General features: G+C 43.6%; 2 protein-coding genes and 1 long non-coding RNA gene across 9 annotated transcripts in view; 1 reads left to right on the top strand and 2 right to left on the bottom strand.

Annotated features, from left to right (window-relative positions):
- PHLDB2 (pleckstrin homology like domain family B member 2) overlaps positions 1-6,763 on the bottom strand; it is a 215,374-nt gene extending 208,611 nt beyond the window's left edge. For 5 of the 6 annotated variants that reach the window (XM_073893121.1, XM_025874009.2, XM_073893133.1 and 2 more), the window contains exon 1: positions 6,539-6,762. The gene's annotated coding sequence lies outside the window, so the exon portion shown is untranslated. Of the gene's footprint in view, positions 1-6,538 lie in introns of all 6 variants that reach the window. The other variant, XM_073893115.1, reaches the window with a different exon arrangement.
- LOC112825906 (uncharacterized) overlaps positions 1-24,816 on the top strand; it is a 31,243-nt gene that overhangs the window by 862 nt on the left and 5,565 nt on the right. The window contains exons 2-3 of one of the 2 annotated variants that reach the window (XR_012378318.1): positions 3,718-3,841; positions 15,935-17,020. This is a non-coding gene — a long non-coding RNA (uncharacterized lncRNA). Of the gene's footprint in view, positions 1-3,717; positions 3,842-15,934; positions 17,021-24,816 lie in introns of those variants that run through there. The other variant, XR_003208813.2, reaches the window with a different exon arrangement.
- The window catches only part of PLCXD2 (phosphatidylinositol specific phospholipase C X domain containing 2), a 42,951-nt gene continuing 35,720 nt past the window's right edge, over positions 17,586-24,816 (bottom strand). The window contains exon 4 of the mRNA XM_025873994.2: positions 17,586-17,745. Coding sequence (XP_025729779.1) covers positions 17,586-17,745 — 160 coding nt within the window. The remainder of the gene's footprint in view (positions 17,746-24,816) is intronic.

The following is a 24,816-nucleotide window of genomic DNA, read 5'->3' as shown; positions in this document are numbered from 1 at the left end:
CGATGCCCACCTTCTCCAATCTTATAACAGCCTCGGACTTTCATTCTTGAGATCTTTTTAGCAGTTTCTTATTCCCACAGTTCATTTACCTAAGAGATAGCGAAAGTGGCTCAAGAGAGATAACAACCATTTGTGTATTTTCTTTTTAAAAGAACTGTTGATCTTCTCTAGTTTTTCATAAAAGACAGAATATTAAAACTAGAGGAGACCATAAAAATATCATACACACCCATCCCCTCGCTTCCATTGTTTAAAAAAGCAATTGAGACCAAGAGAGCTGAAGTGATTTGCTCCGTGTTGCATAGCCAGCATGCAGCAATAGCACAATTGGACCAAACCAGTCTTCACTCTGTTGGGCCATTCTGTTACTGGACCGCCAGAGAGCAAGTAATTTTCAAAGCACCATGCCCACCACACCACAGGTTAATACTTCTCCTTCTTTTCTTTAGTCATCCCTGGCAATGACAAAGTCTTTTTTTTTTTTTATCACTTTCTCTACTAAATTTACAGTCAACTACTAATTTATTACCATCAGTGAATATTTATTGAGAACTTATAATCTTCAGAGTACTGTACAAAATATTGTTGTTTTTTTTTTAGAGTGAGAAAACACGCGTGCGTGCACTTGCGCAAAGGCAGGAGCAAGGGGAGGGTCAGAGGGAGAGGGAGAGAGAGAACCTTAAGCAGGCTCCACACCCAGCACGGAGCCCAACGCAGGGCTCAGTCTCAGGACCCTGAGATCATGACTTGAGCTGGAATCAAGCGTCGGATGCTTCACCGACTGAGTCACCCAGGCGCCCCCAGAGTATTGTACAAATAATTAAAAGTATGTGCGCACACATACACAGACACAGACCCAAACAAGGGACTCTAAGGAAGCTGTGGTTTGGCTCACTAGATAAATTAAAAACCTTCAAGATTATTTAATCTTCTTTGAAAAACTGTGTCTGACATGTTTCTCGGAAAGAATAAGCGACAACAGCAGAACTGAGGATGACCCCATCAATGAATGTTTGTGGTTATTCACAGTGAAGATGCAGAGAGTAAAGAATCAAAACTGAGTCACCACCAAGAAGTTTAAAAGTTGGCACCAACCCACAGAGCAAGATAATGGTGGAGTCAGGACCAGGGTGCCTCTGTCGGGCTATGTTTTATGTTTTATTGGTGGGACTCTAAGTTACCAACACAACTATATTCTATAATGATACCTCTTGCCAAGGGCTTTTCCATCTTGCAAAGAGAAACCAGACGAAATGAATTTTGGTAGAGAACAGTCAGATATTGGGAGGTTTAGCCATTGGTTCTTGCCTATCTTCAGGATTCCTACTCAGGAAATAAAGCTCAGTTTTGTGGAATACAGATATTTGAACTTGAAGGTATATTTTTTGAGGATGGAGGTACTGGTTTTCTTCAGGTCATAGAGAACCTACCATCTGCTCCTTCACTGCAACATCTTTGCTTGGCCTCTGGGTTTTCTTTTTTTGCAACCTGCTCACTTACTAACCACAAGTTTTCAGCTGGGTGCACTGTGACATCTAATGAGATTACAACAAGGCAGGCCCATGGCCAGCCATCACTACACAGAAAGACACAAGAGCCCCAGCTAAACGCATCATATAAGGCTTATCTTAAGATATGAATCCTGGAAAATATCAGCTCAGCGATGACAAAAAAAAATTCTGCCTAGTTAGAGTTCTCTGCAGGAAGTATTTTTGATATTGTTTTGGCTTTAGGAAAAGAAAAACAACTAAACTTCGTGGGGGTTACCTAAGTGCACAGTGAAACTGCAGATTCAAACGGTTTGAATCCTGTCCTCCAAATACAGAAGTCTTATGTGAAAACAATCTCATTTTCATTTTGCTTTCTGGGAAACCCTCCAAGGCACGGTGCATTGCCAGCTCTTTGTGACCTTCAGTTCCCTAACTGCTCCCAAGGGAAACTTGACCTTGGAACTGTCCAGAGGAGGGGAACAAGTTGGTGTGGGGCAAGGCAGAAGTTTCATTCTCTTCGCTCACTGCCCCAAGTGGATGGGTCCTCCTGCACCAAGACCCTTAGAGCCTCTGAGGGCACGGAGATGGGGCCAAAAAATGCAATGAAAATACACATTAACCCCAAAGCAAGGACGCATGTAACAAGACTGTCATATGGGATGGAGACTTAGCTGGCCAGCCAAGAGAAGTTCCTAGTGAAGCATTAGGAATAAAAACATTTGGTCCCCACAGATGCACAACTGATGAAGGGCTCCCTGCCTCCTCAGAACATCTTAGGACTGAAATGAAATTCACAGGGCACAAGAATGCCTGTTGTAACTTTAGCTGGCTTCTAGAAGTATTGGGACACCACTCATGACAGATACCCAATCTGTAGGAAGAGTTCCTTAGGTTTTCTTGCTTGACCACAAGACACCATCTGGTCAGAGAGTTAACCAAGACAGGAACAGGTCTATATCAAGAGACCCCCTACTTACATATGGTATATACCATCCCATAGGCCTGCAACCAGTGGTTTCTGACCTTTTGCATAGCAAGAATTCCTTTGATCTCTTAACTTTGCTTATGGGCACATGGGTTGAATTGGCTTTTGCCTTTAGGGCAGATTTTATTAAGTGTCCATTAGTATCTTCATTTCCACTACTCAGTGAAAATCTAATTAGAGTAACAACATTACCACACTGACCTGATAGAATCTCAGCCAAAAGCAAAGCAATCAACATTTGAGTTGGTCTCTGTAGCCCGAGAACAGGCTTTCTAGTCAGTTGGCATTTTTAATGTCTGAAAATGGCTTTTATTGTCCCATTCCCACCATCTGTGAGCCCGAAGAATCCAGAAAACTGCTTGTGTATTAGGAAAAAAGAGCAAAGAATTTGGAGTCGCGAGACCTATGGGACTTGTGAGCTGAGTGACATTGAGAAGGGCACTCGCCTTTATTGAATGTCGGGTTCCTTATGTGAAAGGATGTGTCTGAACATGACACCACCCTTACGGGGCTGTGAGGAAGATGAAAGAAAACCATATGGGGAGTTTTGACGTATTTCCCTTGCTCAGAGAGAGAGATTGGACTGTGGAAATAAAAGGTCCTGGTACAATAAATGAAAAATTTGTCTCTCTGTTACATTAAAATCAAATAACTCAACAAAACAATGTTTGTTGACCAGAAGAAGAGGACGATTTTCTTTTGCAATTTCAGAAAGGGATCAAAATGCTGACCTGAGGGTGAGGGGTGTGGTGTGTGTGTGTGTGTGTGTGTGTGTGTGTGTGTGTGTGTGTGTTTTCTTGTTACTTTCCTGGAGGAGAGGAAAACTACTCTGATACTGGGTTTTATGCCTGCATAGGATCAAGAAAACCTGGGGGAGGGAGTCATAAATATATATTCTGAGGATCCAAGCTAATAATTTAGAAAGGACTCCATACTCTTTTACACTTGGAATACAAATAACATAGATACCGTTGGGTATTTTTCCCAAAACAGAGTGCTAAAGAACATGGGCTTTGGCCAGACAGACCCCAGTTTAAATTTCACTTCACCTTACCAGCTATCCAATATGTGTGAATTGAGCAAATTGTGTAAGTTTATTATAAGGATTAAATTTAAAAAAAATGTAGATAAAAAAGGCAGTAGTTCATTTCCTGGTTGTCAGAGGCACTGGATAAAGGTGAATTGTTGTTATGAGTCCATGTATTTCAGCTCCAACTTTTTCTCTTTATCCTAATGTTTTAGGTCACAAAAATGATAGCATGTGAGTACAGTTCATGCGGGGTCAGCTGTCTCAGAACATGGCACCTACTTAGTGGACTTGGCAACGCGATCCCTATTTGTAATGCCTTTGCTATCACACACTGAGGTATGTATGAGGTGGGTCAGTATAAAGAAGAAATTCTCTGTTCAAAGATGTTTAGCCAACCACATCTCACGGTGGCATTTCTTTATCTTGATCTTGTAAATGCTCAGGCATTGTGGCTGCTTTGGGATTTCTGCCAGACAGCTAATGGAATTTTTAGGGTGTATCCCAACAAAAGTGAAATGGAGGTTGGTAGGAAAGGAAGACCTTATGCATTTACTGCTTGAATGACACCAACAAGCCATTTGGACTCCAGGCTCACATGGGTCTCTTTGGGTTGCAGTTACCAGGAGCCTTGATATGATAGATTGCTGAAGGTTCCTCCTGCTTTAAGCCTCTTTCTGCCCAAATCCCGGGGATTTAGATGAGTGGATATGAGCTGCGGTGAAGTGAAATTGTAATTAATTTTCTTAGTTCCTGGAGAAGGATTGGAATGGTGTCATAGTTCAAATGTCGTACTTAAGTTGGGGCTCATGAATTTGATTCTCTGGAATAGAAAGGGGTGGAGATCTAGCCTGAAAATTCCCTGGGTTTACTTAAGAAATATCCGGGACTGGGAAGACTCCAGGCACCGTCACTACTAGGACTGGGAATAGTTCGCTTGCTCCCCGCCTGTTCCTCCCCCTTCCTTCCCCTCCAAGAAGGTCCTGTCTCATCATTGCTGGTGTTCTGGTTATAGTGGTACCCAGCTGGCCTCGGGCATGGCACATCAAAGGGCAGGTGGAGAACCGCTGACTCCAGCAGTCAGCCTTGTTTTCGTCAGTGACCCTCCCCCCCCAACGCCCACACACACCACAATTTGTGTTCCCACTTGTGCTTAACTCCATGACCACTTGGGAAAAACACTGGATTGGAAATGAGGCAGAATTTGGTAGAATCCGGGCCCAGCCTCTGAGTAAACTTGGGCAAATTAATTAACTTCTGGGTTCTAACTTCCTAACTTGTAAAAGGAATAATATTATCTCGTTTAGTCAATCTCAAGAGTAACTTCCCCCCACCTAATATCCAATATGCCTGAAATGGGAAGAAAAGCTGGATATACTCTCAAGGGCCACCAGGGTTTTGGCTTAAGCCGGATGCTATGCAGAAAGGATAGATAAGACCTATCTGTTCCTAAGGCTGCCTAAGGTATTGTGGGTAAATCTGGCCGATGCATTGGAATGTTCTGACACACTCCCCACCCCCCTCTAAGCCTCCCCCTTCACATGCATTATCTATGAACATTCTCTGGAAACCAGCCAGACGCACACTTAACATTTTACAGAGTTAATATCTTCTCAGAAATGTATCAGTTTCCGTAATTCTTCCCCACATTCCTGGGAGTTAGCCACAGACTCACCCAAAATCACACATGGGATTTGTGTCTGCGCTACCCTCCTCAATGGCCTCCACTCCTGCATCGAGTTAACTGCCTGAGCCACATAAAAATTCTGGCCACAAACCACACTAAAGGGGATACACTTCAATTCCATAAATGATTGACAAAATAGTGCCAACATTACCTTGTTGAATAAATGGCCCAACCCCTTCCCTAAAGGGAGTTCAGAAAAATAGGGCTTCTCTATCACCAGGGCTTCTAACAATGATAAGAGCTCCGAGCCATTGCATAGACCTGACAAGTATATAGGATGACAGTATGACAACCTTTCTGGAAGAGTTGGATTCAGACCTAAAGCAGAGCGGACCATGTTTATTAAAAAGGACATATTTCTGGAATGTGTAGACTTGAAGGGGAAAAATTCCATGCTTTTCGGTGATTACTTAATAATCTTACTCCCCCTAGAGAATCGCCTAATAACTTGTTCTCGAGTTTATTTCTTCCCTGTAGACCTCCAGAAGTAGGGGAAGCTTCTTCAAAGCCCCAAGCTCTCATGCGGGAGGTGACATCAGGTATTTAGTTTGTGCCTGAGTCTTGTTCATGTTTATTTGTCGTTGAGCTAGGGAAGGACCCTGTGGCATTTACAACTCTGGGTAGGAGAAAAATGTGTCTGGTCAGAAGAGAATACGGGCTCTTGCCACAGAGATCAGTGCCTTCCACATCGCCTTGTGTCCGTTCTATAGAGACAGTCAGGCATGGGCTCTAGTGGTCTTCTGTCAAAGTTGGGAAACAGCCTTTCATCAGTAAATGATTGACCTGGCTGCCCTGGGTGATAAGCTTAGGTAAATAGGCTTGATTCTGCTCCAGCAATTTCAAGACCTTTAACTCCTTAGGTTCCAGAGCAGAAAAATGCACATGGCTTCCTAGGAGAGCCTATCATTTTGAATTTGACAGTTTTCTGGACAGTGTGTTCCTCAGAATTATAATGCCAACTGTCATGCTATATCTTGGAAGTATCAAGAATTCATGCAAACAAAATTCTGGAACACAGTTATGTTTGAAGAGCCATGACTAATGGAAGAACTTCAAGAAATCACACATACGATTTTTATAATGAAAGATAGAAAACTTTCTAAACCTTTGAAATATGTAGAGGAACAATGACGATTTTCAAAGGGGAGCAAGAATGGAAAAAAAATAACAGCCCACTTTGCAGAATATGTTGGTGGACAAATGATTGAATTCTCTCGACACGCGCCCACAACTAACATACATCTCCTTCCGTAGGCCGTCATCAGAGACACCCTGGCTACAAGGCTGGGTAGAGTGCTTAATGTATTGTGATCTTGAGAGAAAGGCCCATGACCAGACAGATTGCCTACCTTGATTGCTGCTTTAGAATCTGGATTCTTCTCTCAAATTCCTTCTTGACTCAGCAGTGGTGGCCCACGACTGTTCCAATCCTTGCTGAAGAGTTTGGGACGGTGGTAAGAAGCATCAACACAGGCTTTCACTTTTCCTCAAGCACCAAATCAAGGTGTTCCCCTCCATTTGCTTTCCTGCTTTCCCTGGCCCCTGCAGACAGCGGTCACGGGCTGTGACTTGCTCGCAGTCAGGTATGTTGACAGATATGAAGGAGGGAGCCTGCGCTGGTCTCAGCCGCCTGGTCTGGCCAATCATTGTAGACCAGACCAGGCTCTCAGTCCTGTTCAAGCCTGATAGCACCGCGGGGGCAGAAAGCAGATCTGTTAGCTATTGACTATCCAGAAAAGCAGTGACCTTGCAACCAGATCCGTGAAGCAGACTAGTATATATGGGAGGAAAATCTTTTTATTTCACTTCTTTTTCTTGTAGCAATCCCAGAAGGGAATTTGGAGGTCACTTTAGCCAATCTCTCATGTAATAGAATTTCTTCTATTGAATTCCCGTCTGGTGAGAATCATCTGGAAATTTCTTGAACAAATCTGGCTGCCTCTTACTGAATGTGCACTATATACCAGGCGTTTATATATCTCTATATACATCTATAGACACAGACATATAGATGTATATGCATAAATCCTCATAGTAACCTTGAAATTTCCTACTTATTTTATCGGTGAGGGAAGAGAAGCTCAAGGGGGTAATAGTCATGCAATGAGTAGGTGCTTCAATCAGGATTTGAACTCACTGTTCTAAAACTGTACCAATGTCAATGCACTTTCTGTAGTACTCCGTGGTAGGCTGAAGAGCGCCCAAAGATGTCCATGTCCAAATCCTTAGAACCTGTGGATGTGTCACCTTACATGGTAAGGGGGATTTCGTAGATGGGATCAAGTTATGAATTTTGAGATGGGAGATTATCCTGGAATATCCAGGTGGGCCCAGTATATCATAGGGGTCCTTGTAAGATGCTAGAATCAAAGGAGACATGGAGACAGAAGTGGAGTCAGAGAGAGATTAAAGATGCTATGCTGCCGACTTTGAAGATGCAGGAAAGGGCCACTGGCCAAGGAATAGCTTCTAGAAGCTGAAAGGGCAAGGAAATGAATTTTCCTCTAGAACCTCCAGAAGGAATGCTGCCCTGGGCTGGCCCATTTTAGACCTCTGACTCTAGACTTGAAAGGTAACAAATGTGTGCTGTTGTAAGCCACTAAGCTTGTGGTGACTCATTATAGCAGCTATAGGAAACTAATGCACACGCTCTCAGAAATACTCTGCCTGATGATGAGCTCATGATCTCCGGCAGGAATGTTTTTTACTGAGCCAAGCTCTACCTTCTTGAAATGGCAGCTCATGGGTCCTAGTTCTTCTCTGCATATCAGGCACTCCAGGAGGCAGTTGCAAATGTTGGGGAAGGACGCTGGGTGGAGACTCAGAAACCAGGCTCTAGTCCCAGCTCTGCCTTGGGCCAGTCTTTTCTCTCTGGCTTTCAGTTTTCTTTCCTGTAACATTAGCACCTGGACAAAAGCTCTTTGGTCCTTCCACATCTAAATTTTTAAGATTCTAATACCTCAGTCGTCTAACAATTTGAAAATACTTGAAGATATCCCCATCACCCTTTTTTCGGTCTTTTCTAAACTCAACATCCCTAGTTTCTCAGGTGACATTACTTCTAGACCCTTCACCCTCCTAGCTGTCTTTCTCTTGAAAGGCTCCAATTTGTCCACCTCCCTCTGAAATGTGGTGTTCACACTTGCAGGGCAAGTGCAGGGCACCCAGCCACCCCTCCATGTCTGCCAGTGTGTCTGGTTTCTCCCATCTCCCACTGCCCTCTCATGCTAAAGCCCACCTACCTATCCCTTAGGGTCCTTTGGACTTGCTTAATCTGTTCCTTTTTATCTTCTTTTATCCAACTTTACCTCTTGAAAGACAGCATCCATAATCAACAAATTCATATGATTCTTAGTTTAGTTCATTTTTTTTAAATAGGAAAGACCAAGGTCTGTGTCAGCCATCGTTGCTTGCTTAACAACCTTTAAATGATCATTCATTCTCACAGGTACTGAAAGACAGTGGTATGTAAATTTCTTAGGATCATAGTTTCCTCTGAGAATCTGAGGAGAGCTACGGGTCCTCTACTAGAAAGAAGTGCACATACTTCCAAAATTTTTTGTGTGATGTCAGGGCATTCTGGTCCCACTGAGTTAGTCCACCGACCCCTCTGATGTGTGGCAAGTTAGTTCTAGACCCGCAAGGTTGTTGGGGAGGGGGGAAGCTTTTGCAAAAGGCGATCTAATGTCTTCCTCCAGGTCCACTGATGCTTCATGGAGGCCTAGAAATGAGACTGCTGGGCCCAGGTTGAGCAAATGCCCATTAAGGATGGAGGCAGGAAAGTCTTTAGGCCACAAGGCAGAGAAGTTCTCAGGTTAAACAAAGAATAGCTTTCAGTGACCCCTTTTGCAATGAGAGCTCTGCTTCTCAGGGCCTTTCTCCACAGGATAAGTCCCATCCTTTAGACATCAGGCCCCTTAGATTGAAGCCATCTGCTTGCCTCAGGCTTCTCCCAGTTGCATGATGCTACTGGATGGAGGCTGACACCCCTGTGTCCCCCTTCCCCACCCATGCTCTCCAAAAACGCTGCCCAGCTGTGCAAACAGCCCAGTCTGACTAGCACTTTTGTTTAGCTGGCACTTGCCCAGGCCATTCTGGGTGAGGTTTGAGGCACATGGGCTTTGGCCACTGTCCCTCCCTTACAACCTTCTACCCTCTCTGAGAATGAAAGGTTTCAAGTCTCAAAAATAATAACACTCCTTCAGTCCCAGTGAGCAGATCTGCAGAGGGATAAACAAAGAAACATACTGCTGATCAAGAAGAATTCCTTTGGGGGAAGGAAAAAAAAACACACACACACACACACACACACACAACAAAAATCTGGAGCATCCAGGCATCCTAACCTCAGGGATTCACAGAAGAGGACTCACTTCCCAAGTCGAAGAAGCAGGGTTTGCTCTCTGCATTGTGTGAAACCCCAGGCGTGGCCGTCAGTGGGACTGGGTGACTGGGCACCTCTCTCCTGCCCATTTAAACTGCTGCACAGGACGGCTGGGAAAGAGGGTGGTCGGGGCACAGACTTCTACAGGAGACATGGAGAGTATCCTTGCGAAAAAAGAGGGGATTTTCTATCTCAAATAGCAGTTTGTTTATATACTTATTTATTTAGTTAAGGATGTTTGGAAAGAACACAGCCAAACCCAGTTCTTAACCAAAGTGTGCGGCTGACTCAAGTGTGCGGCAGTTTTTTTTTCAACCTGGAAAGGATCGTAAACAAAGGTCATTCCCATAGCTTCACAGTGGATTTTTTTTTTAATTTACTTTGAAAGGAAATTTTATATCACTGTTGAAAACCCCAGTATCACTTGCCATAAAGAGAAGGTAACCATAAAATAAATACAATGCAAACAAAATGATATTAAATGTTAGATGGAGGCTATTGCCTTTTTAAAAATTTAAGCTAGGTAAACAAGGGTTAGAGGGGTTTCATCACTAAGCTGAGACTTTCCTCTCTACTAATCAGAATGATTAAGTGATTAATGACACGAATGCTATTCAAGGCTGTGACCACCTTCCACCTCACATCATCTGGCATACCACCAGGGGCATGAACCCCACTCACTCTCTGAGCCATGCAGAGCTGGTCCAGTGATCGTGCAACTTCTCTTTCACTGTCTGAATTTATCTGCATCCCTTCTTATAAATTAGTTTCTGCTAAATCATTTACCAATCAACACAAGGGTTAAAAGTTAGCCATGTTGAAGGGATCGTACCAGGTACTGGGAGGGGGTGGGTATAAAGTCTCCACCCCCAAACTAAGACTAATAAAACTACTCTTGAGAATTTCCTGGGTGCCAGGCTCTGGGCTAAAATGCTTTCTGTATAGTTTCTTATGTGGACTTCTCAACAACCCATCAGAGGAGGTATGATTAGTCCTATATCCTATATATTTAGAGATGTTAGTTTGCCTAAAGTTACATAGCCAGGACGTGCTAGAGTTGGGATAGAAACACAGGGCTGTGCATCTCTGAAATGCCTGTTGCCATAGTTTCTGTGCTAAATAGAATGTTCAGAACCCAGCTACAAAATGAAATCTTCATTTGTACACGGTGTACCAGCTCCATTCTCATAGAGCAATGTCTCAACCCAAGTGTTTGCTCAGAAATTGAGGCAGGCCAGTGGAGTCTTTGCAATTACCCCATGCAGGTTTTAAACCCTCTTTGCTTATGTTTAGACCCAGCCTTATCTTCATCATGTAATTTTTTATTAAAACCAAATGGGAATAACTGAACATGGTGCATATGAAAGCCAACCAGAGGATAGTATGGTAGATTTACTAGACACTAACTAAAATACAGGTGAAAAATCTGACTTTTACCTTGTTCTTCAATTGCTACATGTGATTATCCCTAATTAGCTGTTGTAACATTCAACTATATGAAATGAATAACATGGAATTAATTTCATCTCTACTAAATTCATACACAGGACTTTCACCTCAACCCATTATTTTTGTAAAGCAGAGGGCAAAAAGAGAAATTCACTGAAATTAAGTGGGCTCTGCTATTCTACTAAAAAGAATTAAGAATGAGGAAAATACTGGAATCTTTGTTGCCAACAGGGCCTGGACACCCTCTCATTATTGACTCTGTGTGCGGACAAACACATAATCCCTGCCTTGTTCTATCTCCGGGCATTTGGCAGTCGCTCAGAGTAACATGGGCTGGAGATGGTGGTTGGGTGAGAATATGGAGGCCAGGAGGACCTGGCCCAAGCCTGCGAGAAACAGCTGAAGTGTTGGGGGGTGAAGCTCGGAAAGGCATGGGTGACAAGGCTGTGCGCACATTTCATGCTCATCTTGGGGACTGCGGGCATGGTCAGCCAACTCCCATGGATTCCTCACCCAATATCGTATGATAAGTCATCTTATTGACGCTGAGCCTATAGCCTTTAAAAAAATTAGAAGTGGGCCGATAATAAAATGCACGTAGAATCAAGGAAAAGTGCCTGCTGAAGTTTTATATTTATTATTGGGCTTAGGCCTATTTAGGTAGTTCAAATAAAATACAAGAAAAGACATCATGTCATATCTATTAAATTTTTTTTCACAGTTAAAATGAGGTAATCTGGCTTTACAATGTTTTAGGCTGAATTAAGCAGTATGATCCAGGTTATAAGAAGGAGAGAAATATTTGGATAATGATTTCCTAGGGGGGAAAAGCCAAGTGAAATGTGTGTGAATAAGATAATTAAGCCACAAAATACATTTCAGAGTACCAAGCAGCATATACGTAAAATTTTAACTCTAACCTTAAAATTGGTACAATTTATTATTATTTTTTTACTTAACTTAGCAAACAGCATGCACTGTAATATAAAACAAGCCTAGAGGACAAACATAATATCTACTAGAGTATTTATCAGATTAATATATCATCTGAATTGACCAAGACGTATTTTCACTATGATAATCTCTGTATTTTCTAAGTGCTGATTATAGTTGGCATATATCCAGTACAAACAATGCATACACAATCTGTATGTGATACTTATTAACACTGGGGCATAAATTAGGAAGTACAATAGCAGCAAGGTACCACTGTGTCTAGAATATGTTCTAATATTTATCATATTGATACTATAGATTCATGACCGCAGTGTTATTAGTGCTATAAACTAATAGCAAATATAAAACTGCAAATATACAAAGCGACTGAAGGCCTGTTTGACTTCAAAGTGCTATGCTTCTCATTGGGCTACAAGCTTGTGAGCAAGCTCCTGCTATTTGAATGAAGCACTGGCCCCGAGTTCTGGGTTCCAATCAGATTCTGTGTGTGGCGGTGGGGGGTGGGGGGGGCAGAATTATGCCTTTGGGACAGTACAGAGCAATAACCTTAGTGGTAAGAGTGCATTTGGGCATCATTGAAAACGTTGTGCCTTTTTGTGTAAGTTTTGCCAGCATTGTTATTTATAGTAATCGGCAGATGATAAAGGATGGCCAGGAGACAAGAGTAGAAAGTGGTCTTCTGTGGAGATCAGAAGGAATGAGATGGAAAATGCCTCTTGACTACTGATGAGGTTATCTCAATAGACTGTGGAATTGAGTTCCCAGTGAAGAGAAGAAAAATATTGTATCCAAACTATGTAGCTTAGAAAGGAGTCTGAAAAACCCTAAGAATAAGTTTCATTGGAGAAAAGACTAGAACACTATATCCACTGCAGGATCGAAAGAGTTCTCTTAGAATATTTTTATAGTGTTTTAAGACTGCTATTTCAACAACATCAATGGCCATTGTCAATATTTCTAGTAGGAAGCCAGGGAAGCCAGAAGATAAGGCGGTCATACATCTCCTGGGGTAGTAGGTAGTAAAGAGCTGTTCATGATCACTTGGAATTAGGGTCCATTTCCAGCTAAATCACTTATCCCCCAACCAGTTCACTCCTGTGTATCCAAGGTAACATTTGTGAGTGACAAAGTGATGATGGCAAATACTAGGAAGCCATCTGAGGCAGAGGGCCAAGGAGGACTGGAAAGGTGGTAGAATTTTGAGGGACAACCACGTTCTGTGCCATACAGAACAAACTTCCTGTCAGGACATTTGATGTTATCAGTTTCTATTCATTCCCTTGTGGCATAACATGACTGTTTGGCATGCACTTGGGAAAGCCCACCTCCCAGGAACTCAAGTGGGCATCGGCTGATTTCATGCAGCTACACGCATCTCGTTCTGTGGATTACTAAAGGCGCCAGTTCCCTCATCCCCCACCACACTTTTGAGCAATGAACCCAAATGGCATTTCTTCACACATGCCACACAAGGAAGAATTACCGGAACTGGGTACCCCCCTGAGTATGAGGCATTTACTTTAATCATCAGGAGCCTGATATTTTGGGAAGCTAGTCCACCAAGGTGTGCAGAACATCACTAAAGTAGCAGACAACATCTTTATTCCAGATTAAGAAACCAAGGCAGATGTAGCACAGGGTCACTTAGCTGCAAAGCCACAAGAGAGAAGTCTCATGGTTGTGCCCCACTCGTTAGCCTGTTCCATTTCCCAGAACCTCCCAGTAAAAAACTGCAGTCGGCCAACAGAGAACATTACAAAAACTGCACCCGGGGCACGAACTCATTCGGTAAGATGGCCTGATTTTGTGTAGCCCTAGTGCTTCCATGAAAAGAAACCATTTCATTTCAGTTGTAACAACTTCTGCTTCTCCACCATTAGCTTAGCACTAAGCTTTCTTGCCAGGTTGTAATCATGTCTCTTTGGAGGACACTTTCTTATGGCAGGATTCAGAAACAAAATCCTGACCCACCACGAAACTGCATTTCATTCCAGAATGCTCCACCATATCATCTTCTTGACCAGAAATATCCACTTTGTGATGTGAACGTGAGGGCATGAAAGAAGAACTAGGACTCTTAAGATTGATCATGACCTGGGCTCAGATCTTGTGTTTTCTTTGAGTTTATATAAAAATCCTGGGTTCGGACTGTGGCTTAACTCTTCTCAAGAATTCAGGGGTCTGGACTCAGTGCTGAGGAAATGACTAAACTTAATTATTAGCGGTCTCATACAGCATATACGTAATAGTTTTTGGCATGATCCTCTCTGGTCTGCCATTAATTTAAAATTTAATCCACCATCATTTATCATCCCTTCCATCAGTTCCATCTTGACTTCTCTCTCCAACCCTAAGAGTATCTTGTGGGCCCATGAAACCACAGTGGTACCTCTAATAGGCTCCAAGTTCAAGCCTTTAAACAGTGCTCTAATCTAACTGAAACCTGTGATTGTCCCCTTTGCCACAAAGCCATGGAAATGTGGTGAATGGTCCAGAGAATTCATGAAAAACTCAGCCTACATTTCAGAAGAACTATGGCCCAAATCCTATGAAACTAAAGGCCTCTTTGGCTCAGTCAAGTAGCTTTTTAGTTGATCTTGAAGTGAATTCTGAGTAAGCACGATAGCCTTGTTTGATCCTGTGAGAATAAATGATGCGGTTGGGTCAACCATTTTTATTGTTGGCAGATGGAGAATGAGTCATAGACCTAAAGTTTATTCTCCCTCTGTCCCATCACAGAGTCTCCTGCTTGGCCTTAGGTCCAAGAGCAGAATGCATCCGTCCTTTGCGATATGCTGAACAACTTTTTCTTGGAGCAGAGATTCTGCCAATTCAAGGGTGTTTATCAAGGGCGAACTGCAAATAATCTTCCTCCCATCTCCCAGAACGCCTGTGCAGAATTTCAGAAGGCAAGCCAGGCTGGCAACCCAGAGCAGTAAGAAGGAGTGAGCACCTGCGCTTGCCACATAGAGCAAGGCTCCGTGCCCATGACCTTGGGACCGTTTTCTGTGCTTCTGGGTCATGCTTGATGACTTTTCTCTTACCAGGCGAACACTGAGATGCACTTAAATGTTACAACCCAAGTGAAGTGCAATTACATCTTTTAAAACTAAAGGAAAAAGTCAAGTAAACATTTCACGGAACAGTCAGCAGCCCTTGGGTGTCACTGGCGTCCTGTGTAGATACCTGCCAATGCACCGGGCCTCATAGCACCGAGCACCTGGACAAAGATGAGGCTCAAATAAAAGAGAGCAGGAATAATTCTCCTCTTGCCTCCTGATCTCTTTGCCAAGTAACAGAGAGTTAAAAGAGGGGAGCCGATCTAGTCCCTAGCAATGGACCAAGAGTTAAAAATAAGACCAAAATGAAACAATAATGACACAAAACCCTGAGGGTAGGCCCGGGATTTCAGAGCTTGTCACTGGGGTTTAACAGCAGAATTGAGGAACGACTGAGAAAGCGAGGGCACTTCCTTTCTTACTCTTTTCCAGAGAAGGCCCTAAAAAATGGACAGCACAATCCCAGAAACCTCTCGGACGGGGGTTTCAAATGCAAGAACAGGAAAAGTTAAGCCAGATTTTCCCAGAGGCATTTGTGTTGTGATCCCCCTCCAGCCGTGGGAGCTAAAGGTCAGGGATGAACCGACTTTACAGAGAGGCTGGAAGAGCGCGAGCTGGGCGTGCGCGTGTGCTTTTGGCAGCTCACCCCAGGTGCCCACCGCTGCACAGCCTGAGCACCGGCAGGGGAGCCGCTGGGAGGTGGCCTAATGACTGACACACACACGCACGCACACACACACGCACGCACACACACACACACACACACACACACACCCGTCCAGGAGTCCATGTTTATCTGCCTTAAGAATCCAGAGGCTGGCATTTCCTTAGGGATCCTCAGACAGTTCTGAGGGGCATCGGCGCGTACACACTCACATGCCCCGTTTTCTTTCCAGATCCTTCCTTTCTGACCTTCTACTAGAGATTCTCCCTCAAGAACTGAGAGTTCTTCGTGACCCATTGCATCCTCTGGCCCTGTGCGTGGCCTGCCAGGGGCTTCTCAGCTCTGGACCACACCCACGCAATGCACACTGTCCCGACAGGCCTGGGGGAGCTGGGAACATTCCCGGCCCAGTCAGAGGTCACTCACAGTCCTGAAACGCACCGGCCTGTTGAAGATCAGGGCGGCGTTGGGCCTGGGTGAGAAAAGTTCAGGAAGCGCCTTTGTGAGTGCTCTTGAGGTAAGACGCACTGAAGATACTTAATCTATAAATAAATAAATGGATAAATAAATAAATAAAAACACAAGAGGGCTCTTTCTAGATAAGTACCTCTTACCAATTAAAAAAACAAAACAAAACCCAAAATCCCCTCTTGAGTTTCACAGCCCTCCTGCAGGGGTGATTAGCAGGCCCAAAACAACCTGCAGAAAGTAGAACAATTGAGATGCAAACTGGAAACGTTCCAGCACTGGGTCTCATTCACTTGATGATGACACGCAAGTCATCCTGAATGTTCCCGAGGTAGTCTGGTTTTCAAGAAGTTACAGAACAGCTCCAAACCCACTCGGAGCTTCCTCCTTAAATCCATTGCACTTGCCCACGCATCCCGCGGCTGCCTCCCCAGCGCCACGATAGGGTGCCTTCCGGTAGCGTTATACCTTACGCGACACAGCACAGACCCGGGTCCTCAGCAGGCAGCAATGAAATGCAATTCCAAGATCTGGCTTGAAGATCCCATTCCAAAGAGGACTTTGCCAAAATGATGCAGGAGGTTACCTGGCAGCCATTTTGGGAAAAGCTTATAGGATTAAAACCAAAGAAATGCGGCATGCGCGGCATGCAGCAAACATGCATATCTATTTCCTGTTGGGCCCCACACTGAAAAGATCCCCCACCGTTGTTCCTTTCACTTTTAAGAAGGGGCCAATAGAAATGGAAAGGAATCAATGTTTTACAACTGGGAAACACATTTCTGATACCACAGGCAATATGCACGGTTTATCCAAAGAACGCAGGTGCCCAGTTCCCAAGCAGCAGCTATGCAAGAACAGCTTGTGGCTGGAATGGTCTGGTGATCAAGAAGTCTTACTCTTTCAGGGAAGAAGTGGTGACATTCGACATGCCAGAGAGAAGTGGTGCCTGGCCCTTTTCTCCCTCAAAGCCCCAGGTTGATGTTAGAGCCACCCACGGGGCCTTCCACACCTGCCACGAGCCATTCTTTTGCCTAAGAATGCGTTTCTGGTTCAGTCTTCTCACTGGCTCGCATACAACATCCTGGCAGACAGCAGGAAACCGGGCCAATTCAGAGACACTCGAAGGAAGCTGGAGACCCCCTTTCCATGTTACATTCCACATCATGAGCCACTGGGGAGACCCTAACTTTGATCACATGAAACATGCTTCTTCCCTTGGACTTCAGGTTTTTTAGAAGTCTCATTTGGGAAAAATGCAATTAAAAGCTCTGTAATTTTATCCAAATGGCCCTATGAAGAGGGGAAACTGCCCTCCTCCTCCTTCCCCATCACTGCCCAGGGGCTGTCCTAACAGGAAACCCTTCAGAACTCTGGCCTGGATCAACAAAGTCAACATTGAAATAAAAACCAAATCAGCATTTAGCCAAAGCTCTGTCCTCCTGGAGGAGGTCATTCAATTCAATGACAGTCGTGGCGAAGTCCACCAGGTCCACGAAGTCAGATGTGATGATGTTGACACCCATGGCTCCGGGCTTCTGAGTCTTCACCCAGTCCAGGATGGCAGGAAGATTCCTACACAGAAGACAGGACAGAGAGCAGAGTTGAAAAGGACTCTTCCAGAAATGGAAACAAGACATTTCCATTCGTGTAACAAAAGTACGCCAATAAAAGCACTAGTCCCCCACAGTTCGTCCGTTGGAGCTGTAGATCTCTTTCAAGGATGAAGTGATGTCTATTCCAACAGAGAACTACACTTTCAGGGTTTCTGCTCTGGAAGAGGAGATTATCTGCCTCAAGCACCAAAGAGATAACCATGTCAGTAGGACCTTGAAACACTAAGATTGAGAGCTTAATTATTGGTAGGTTCTCTAATTTTTTTTATCACGAAAATTTTCAAACATATTGCAACGCTGAAAGAAATTTACGGGCAGTGCATGCACCACCTAGCTTCTACCACTAACATTTTATAGTACGTGCTTGCCACATAGCTGTCCATCCACCCAACACGCTATCCTTCTATCAAAACATCTTATATTTTTGACAAATTCCAATGGCAAACAGCTATACACATGCCCCAAATACCCTAGTATGCATATCATTAACCAGGACTCAATATTTGTTTTAATTTTTCTTTTGACATAAACTCGCATCCAATAAAATGGGCAAATCTTAAGTGTACACTAGTTGAGTTGTGACAAATGTATGTACGTAATGTACACCCATTATCAAGGGACAGAACATTACCAGCACCCCGGAAGGTTCCTGCATGTACCTTCCCCATCAATCCCTGCCTGCATCCTCCCAGGGGCAACAATTATCCTCATTTTTTTTTCTACCACTGATTAAATTTGCCTGTTCTAGGGGGCACCTGGGTGGTTCAGTCGTTAAGCACCTGCCTTTGGCTCAGGTCATGATCCCAGGGTCCTGGGATCGAGCCCTGCATCGGGCTCTCTGCTCTGCGGGAAGCCTGCTTCTCCCTCTCCCACTCCCCCTGCTTGTGTTCCCTCTTTCACTATGTCTCTCTCTGTCAAATAAAGTCTTTAAAAAAAACATTTGCCTGTTCTAGAACTTCATGTGAGTTCATGCAGTATGTATTCTTTTGTGTGAGGTTCTTTCACTCAGCATTATGGTTTTGGAATCCATCCATGTTGTTGCATACATCAGCAGCTTGTTCTTCATTTTAATCACCGCACTATTTCACTGCATGAATATACGGTAGTTTGTTTATCCATTTTCTTACTCATGAATAAATGGGATATTGCTCATTTTTGGATATTATGGCTAAAACTGTTATGGGCATTCTTATCTAAGTCTTTTTGTGGACATTTATTTTCATTTCTTTTGGATAAATATCAAGGACTAAAATTCCTTTACTACATGGTAGGCTTACATTTAGTTTTATAAGAAACTTCCAGATCTTTTCCCAAAGAGGTTGTTCCATTATATAATCCCATCAACAAAGTGTGAGAGTCCTGGTTGCTTCAGAGCCTCTCCAAAATTTGGCACAGTCTTCTTAATTTTAGCCATTCTAGCGGGTATGTAAAGATATCTAAGTGTTTTAATTTGCATTCTTCTGATGACTAATAAGGCTGAGCCGTTTGTAATGTACTTATTGGCCATTTGTATGTCTGCTTCGGAAAGTACCTGCTCAATTTTTACCCCTTCTTTTCTTTTTTTTCTCTTTCTTTTAATTGTTGAGTTGTAGAAATTATTTATATATTCTAGACACTAGTCTTTTCTTGGATATACTTTTTGATATTTTAACCTTGCTTATAGCTTGTCTACTAATTTTATTAATGGCATATTTTGGTGAGCTCAATTCCTTAAATTCTTTTTTTTTTTTTTTTTATAATTTCTGTGATCTATCTAGGAAACTTTTGCTTAGTCCCAAGTCACAAAAATGTCTTCCTGTTTTCTTCTTTAAGCATATGGCTTTAGCTTTCCTGTTAGATCCAAAATCTATCTCAAGCTAATTTTTATATATGGTATGAAGCAGGGGGGGTGGGGTTCACTTCTCCCATACGGATATAGCATTCCAGAAGTATGAGTGGCTTCTTAATGGACCACTGCTTACTCAGTGGTCTCACAAACACAGTCGGTTGGTCACACTTTACAATTCAAGGATTTTCCATGTGATATCCAGAAATGTTTTGCCCGAAGCAGCTCATCATTTAGTGACATCAACAAATGACAACAATTTAATGTGATACCTTCTGTATTAGCAGGAAATGTAAATACCATGGAGGGTAGAGGCGAGGGCGAAGTGAAGTGTACTGCACAGTCTGGCATCCGGGGAGATGTTAAGGAAGACACAACCCATAGCTTATGATTTGGTTAAGGGATGAGATTTTTTTCTTAAGATTTTATTTATTTATTTGAGAGACCGCGAGCAAGAGCAGGGGTGGGGAGGTGGGGAGCAGAGGCAGAGGGAGAAGCTGGCTCCCCGCCGAGCAGGGAGCCCGATGCAGGGCTCGATCCCAGAACCCTGGGATCATGACCTGAGCCAAAGGCAGACACTTAACCAACCGAGCCACCCAGCCATCCTGGGACTGGAGACTTTTTAGGAAGGATTTGCTCCAGGGGGTCAAAAATAAAAACACTTTTATCTTGAGGGCCCCCTTTCTCTTCCTCTGGTGACGACCTCCTTGGTTGTCATCTTCTCTTTCCAAGCTGCCCCCTGCTTTGAGCATACCCCTGACCTCTCAATCCCCTAGATGACCCTGTCCAGGCCTTGCTAGCATTTCTTTGCCTCTTCTCACGAAAACAATGATCAGTCCTGGGGCACTCCCCTCACTCAGTGGACTCAAGAACTGGCCATGGGCTATAAAACGCATCTCCTAAACCAATTTGCATTTTTATGTTAGTAGGTTAATTAGGATTTAATAAGCTGCCATCACAGGAGTAAGTCCATTTTTAACCGGGTCTCCCAAAGATTTAATAACCTCAATTTGACCTTAACTTATTCAATTTCTTCCTGCCTCAGTCTCTCCCCCTGTAAAATGGGCATAAAACTACTATTTATCTCATGTAGATTTTGGGGAGGGGGAATTAAATAAGGTAACATAGGTGAAGTGCTTAGCTTTGCCTGGGATATAGCAAGCACTACGTGAGTGTTTGGCGCGAGAGAAGAAATCATACATGCTAGAGTGTAGGGTAGAGATAGCTGAAGGCCAAGAACGAAGTGCCACAAGTAGTCTTCCCTTGGCGATAGAGACCTGGAATACACAGTGGCCCACAAGAAGGCCGCTATAGTCCTGAGCCTGACCCATTCAAGACTTCTTTTTCTTTTACTTTATTTTATTTTTTAAAGATTTATTTATTTTAGACACACACACACACACGCACAGACTGGGGGGCAGAGAGAATCTCAAGCAGACTCTGAGCTGAGCGCAGAGCCCCACTAGGGGCTCCATCCCACCACCTGAGATCACAATCCTAAGACGACAATGTGAGCCAAAACCAAGAGTCAGACGCTCAACTGACTGCCACCTGGGTGCCCCAATACTTCTTTTTTAAAATCCACTAGCCAGGGGGCGCCTGGGTAGTTCAGTCAGTAGAGCAATGATGACTCCTGATCTCAGGGTCATGAGTTCAAGCCCCACATTGGGTGCAGAGCTTTCTTAAAAGAAAAAAAAAAAAAAATCCCCTAGTCAGTGTTTAGGTATGAAATGTTGGCGCCATCTTCTGGTCATCATGGGGAAATGAGAACTAAAGGCTTGGTAGCAACTCCAGGGGATCCCTGGAGCCTGAGCAGAGAAATGTGGGAAAGGCATCCACCTGCGGTCTCCGGTGACAAAGAGCTCTATGTCAGCTTCAGGTTGCACGTATCAACCTTCCTCAAGGCAAGGATCAAATAACCAGGATTACGTACAAGGACAGGAAAATGTAGAACTCCCTGTGAGGAGAAGCCGCTTTATTTTCTTAACTCCTGGCCTTTAGCAAGGAGAGATGAGTGCAGACGGCTGAGCCAGATATTGCCAACAGGCCTGTGAAGCACCAGGTCCCATAAGCAGAGCAGTCGGTTTGAAACTTCCCTTTGCCTTTGAAGCCCACTGAGAAGCAGCCTGACCCTCTGTGTTCTTGGGTTTCTTTACAGACAGAGATGGCGTGCCTATTTTGTGCCAGTCACTGTGGTAGGCATTTTCATGCTAAGACTCTACAGTTTTGTGCAGTCATATTAATCCTTTAAGAGGCGGGAAAGAGACAGCTCAGAGAGCTCAGGAAATTTGACCAGGCCACCCTGTTAAGAGACTACATTGGTGTGCTAGGGCTGCCATAGAAAATGCCAGACTGGGTGACTTCAACAACAAAAATGTATTTTCTCACAGTTCTAAGACTGGGAGTCCAAGATCGAGATGTTGGCAGGTTTGGGTTCTTCTGAGGTTTCTCTCCTTGGCTGGTAGATGGCTGCCTTCTTGCTGTGTCCTCATGTCACCTTTTCTCTGAGCACACACAACCCTGGGGTCTCTTTGCATGTCCAAATTTCCTCCTTTTATAAGGACACCAGTCAGACTGGATTAGGGCCAACCCTAATGGCCTCATTTTAACTTAGTCACCTCTTTAAAGACCCAATCTCCAATGGCTACATCCTGAGATACTGGGGCCTAGGGCTTCAACATACGAATTTCCAGGGAACAGAATTCAGCCCATAACAGGGATCAGATCAGGCTTCAGTCTCAGGCTTCTGACTTCAGTCTGTGTCCCCTTCTATGGCTCCATGGCTGTTCCTTGAACTTAGGCAAATCTGTCCTGGAACTTAGGCAAATCTTGCTTTCATTTGATTTCAGTGGGAGGTTTCTAAGAATCTAGGGAAATCTACCATAGAAATTCAGTCAGAATGGCTCTTTTTCATGGCTTCCTTTCAGGGTGATGAACCAAAGCAAACAAGATCTTAGGTCCAAAGTTTCACCTAAGAGTTAGGTTAACTTCCTGCTGAAAAAAAAAATCACCTCTACAACTGTGGGAAAATATACCTATCTGATCTTTTTCCTCTTGGTTAAGCTGGTAACCAGTGCTCAGGAACCAGTCTGAGAGTACCCCTTGTACTTCAGTTAGGACAGAGCTCTTGGGTGTTAGAAATGCTTCTCTCCTACGCTTGTTCAATTGCCCAGAGGAAACGACAGCCACTCGTCCTGCTGGTGTTTGGGAACAAACTCTTGACTTTGTTTCTCCCTTCAGTGGATGTGGAGGCCTAGGAATGCATGCTGCATCCCTGTAATATTCTTGAGACCAGCAGAGTGGAGAGGCCCAAGTATCTCTCCAGCCTTGAGACATCCGCTTGCCACCAGCGAGGGCTCTGGCATGCTAGGATCCCTTTGCTTTGGGCACATGCCGCCATCATTATCACTAAGTGAAAGCTTTGTGCTTCCTTTACAGCCAGATTAAAGTTCTAGGAATTTACAGGTATGAAAAGCATTGTGACTTTGTGGGTTCACAGCTGTAACCAGGAAGATCTGACCAGATTCAGGGACCAGTAAGACAATTACAGGTCAGTGGAGCAGAAAGGAGCGGAGCGATGAAATACGCTATATTCAAGTCAGTGGTGCATATGGAAAAGGGCAACAGCACAACAGTCAGAAGTCCAGAGTTAGAGCATATTATTGACTCTTACCAGCTATGTGCGTCTGGGTCGCTTAACCTTACTGAGTCCCAGCTGAAATGGGGGCAATAATGCGCTCTAGACCTGGAGGCTGGCTTGATTTAAGAATCAAATGAAATCGTCTGCAAGAGGGTAATTTATATTCTAAATACAGTATACAGATATAACTTATCCTGATTTTTAAATACTCTCTCCTTTATTAGTACAACTCTCTGCACAGACTTTATTATGTTATTTTCATACTGCTTTACAGAAATGTACATGTTTATTTTTCCTGACTGACTTAAGTTCCATGAGGACAGAGACTCTATTGTTTCCCTTGTATCTTTAGACCTAGCTCCTCCTAAGTACTCAATCTTTTTTGTTGAATGAATGAATGAATAAGTGAATAATATTAATCTACAAGTTTGCCAACCACATGAGGAAAATGGTGTGTTACATGAACATATAAAACAAGGAAGTTTGTCATTCTGGACCTTTCCGAGCTACAGCACTGCTTTATGACATTCTCTTTTCCAAGTTCAACATAAGTAATTCAGTCAGAACTGAGTCGAGCCCCACAGTAAGGGTTTCTGGTTTTGTTTATGGCCAAGATAAGTAGGAGTTTTCACCAGGAAATAAAAGTTCAGGTGCTTCTTGCTATCTGAACTCTTGCCAGATGCACTCCTGTTATCTGGAGTGATGCTATCCAAACTCAGAACCAGATAGGCAGAGACACATTTTTGGAAGAATCTTTCACTACCTAAATACTGGTACTTACCACCTGGAACTCAGGAACCGAAGCGAGTCCTGTAAATAGCCCTTGTTATCCAAACATATTCGTTTCCTCAGCTTGGATTGGGAGGATGCCCTGTTCTCCAAGTGTACTGATAATATTCCCTTTAGCCACATCGACAGGCATGCACACATATGTGTACAGATATGCAAGTCACGCTTTTTCTTGATGACATCTATCATTTGTGGTGTCCTTGATAAAGAATATCATCGAATATAAAATATCTGGAGCTTCTCCTGCCTAACGGTGCAGTCAGAATCCATTCTGCTCTGAGGAAGTGTGTTAAACTATGGTGCTGCAGGTACCATCCGAAGCTGCTTCTCAGGACTCAACATCGCTATGGAAGGGACAAACCTTTGCAGGTCACCTCTGAATCCCTAGCACCTGGCACAGCTCTTCTCATTTAATGCTTTTTAAATGAGTGAGTACTTGGGCCAGCTGAAAGGCGGGGGCAAGTATGGGATGTGATCACACACCAGAAGTGAACACACTGCCATTGGCTTAAAGCGCTTTGCCTGAGCATCAAAGTTCAGAGAATACTTACGGTCTACTAGATATTTTAACAAAGTATTTAGAGGCCCTTTGGCCACGTTTAATGCAAACCGCCTCAAATGCACAGCTTTTTCAAATATAAGGTTTTTTGTTTTGTTATCCTAAAATCTTCAAACTATATGATTTTACTGCTGTTTATTCAGAAGAGAATCAAGATAAGTTTTCTTTAAAAAACAAACAGGGCACCTGGGTGGCTCAGTTGGTTAAGCGACTGCCT

This window comes from Callorhinus ursinus, unplaced genomic scaffold (genome assembly GCF_003265705.2).
Source record: "Callorhinus ursinus isolate GAN/ISIS: 27379988/994484 unplaced genomic scaffold, GSC_fseal_2.0 scaffold1, whole genome shotgun sequence".
NCBI lineage: Eukaryota > Metazoa > Chordata > Mammalia > Carnivora > Otariidae > Callorhinus > Callorhinus ursinus.
Note: the sequence above shows the minus strand (reverse complement) of the source record. Positions and strands in the feature narration are given on the sequence as shown.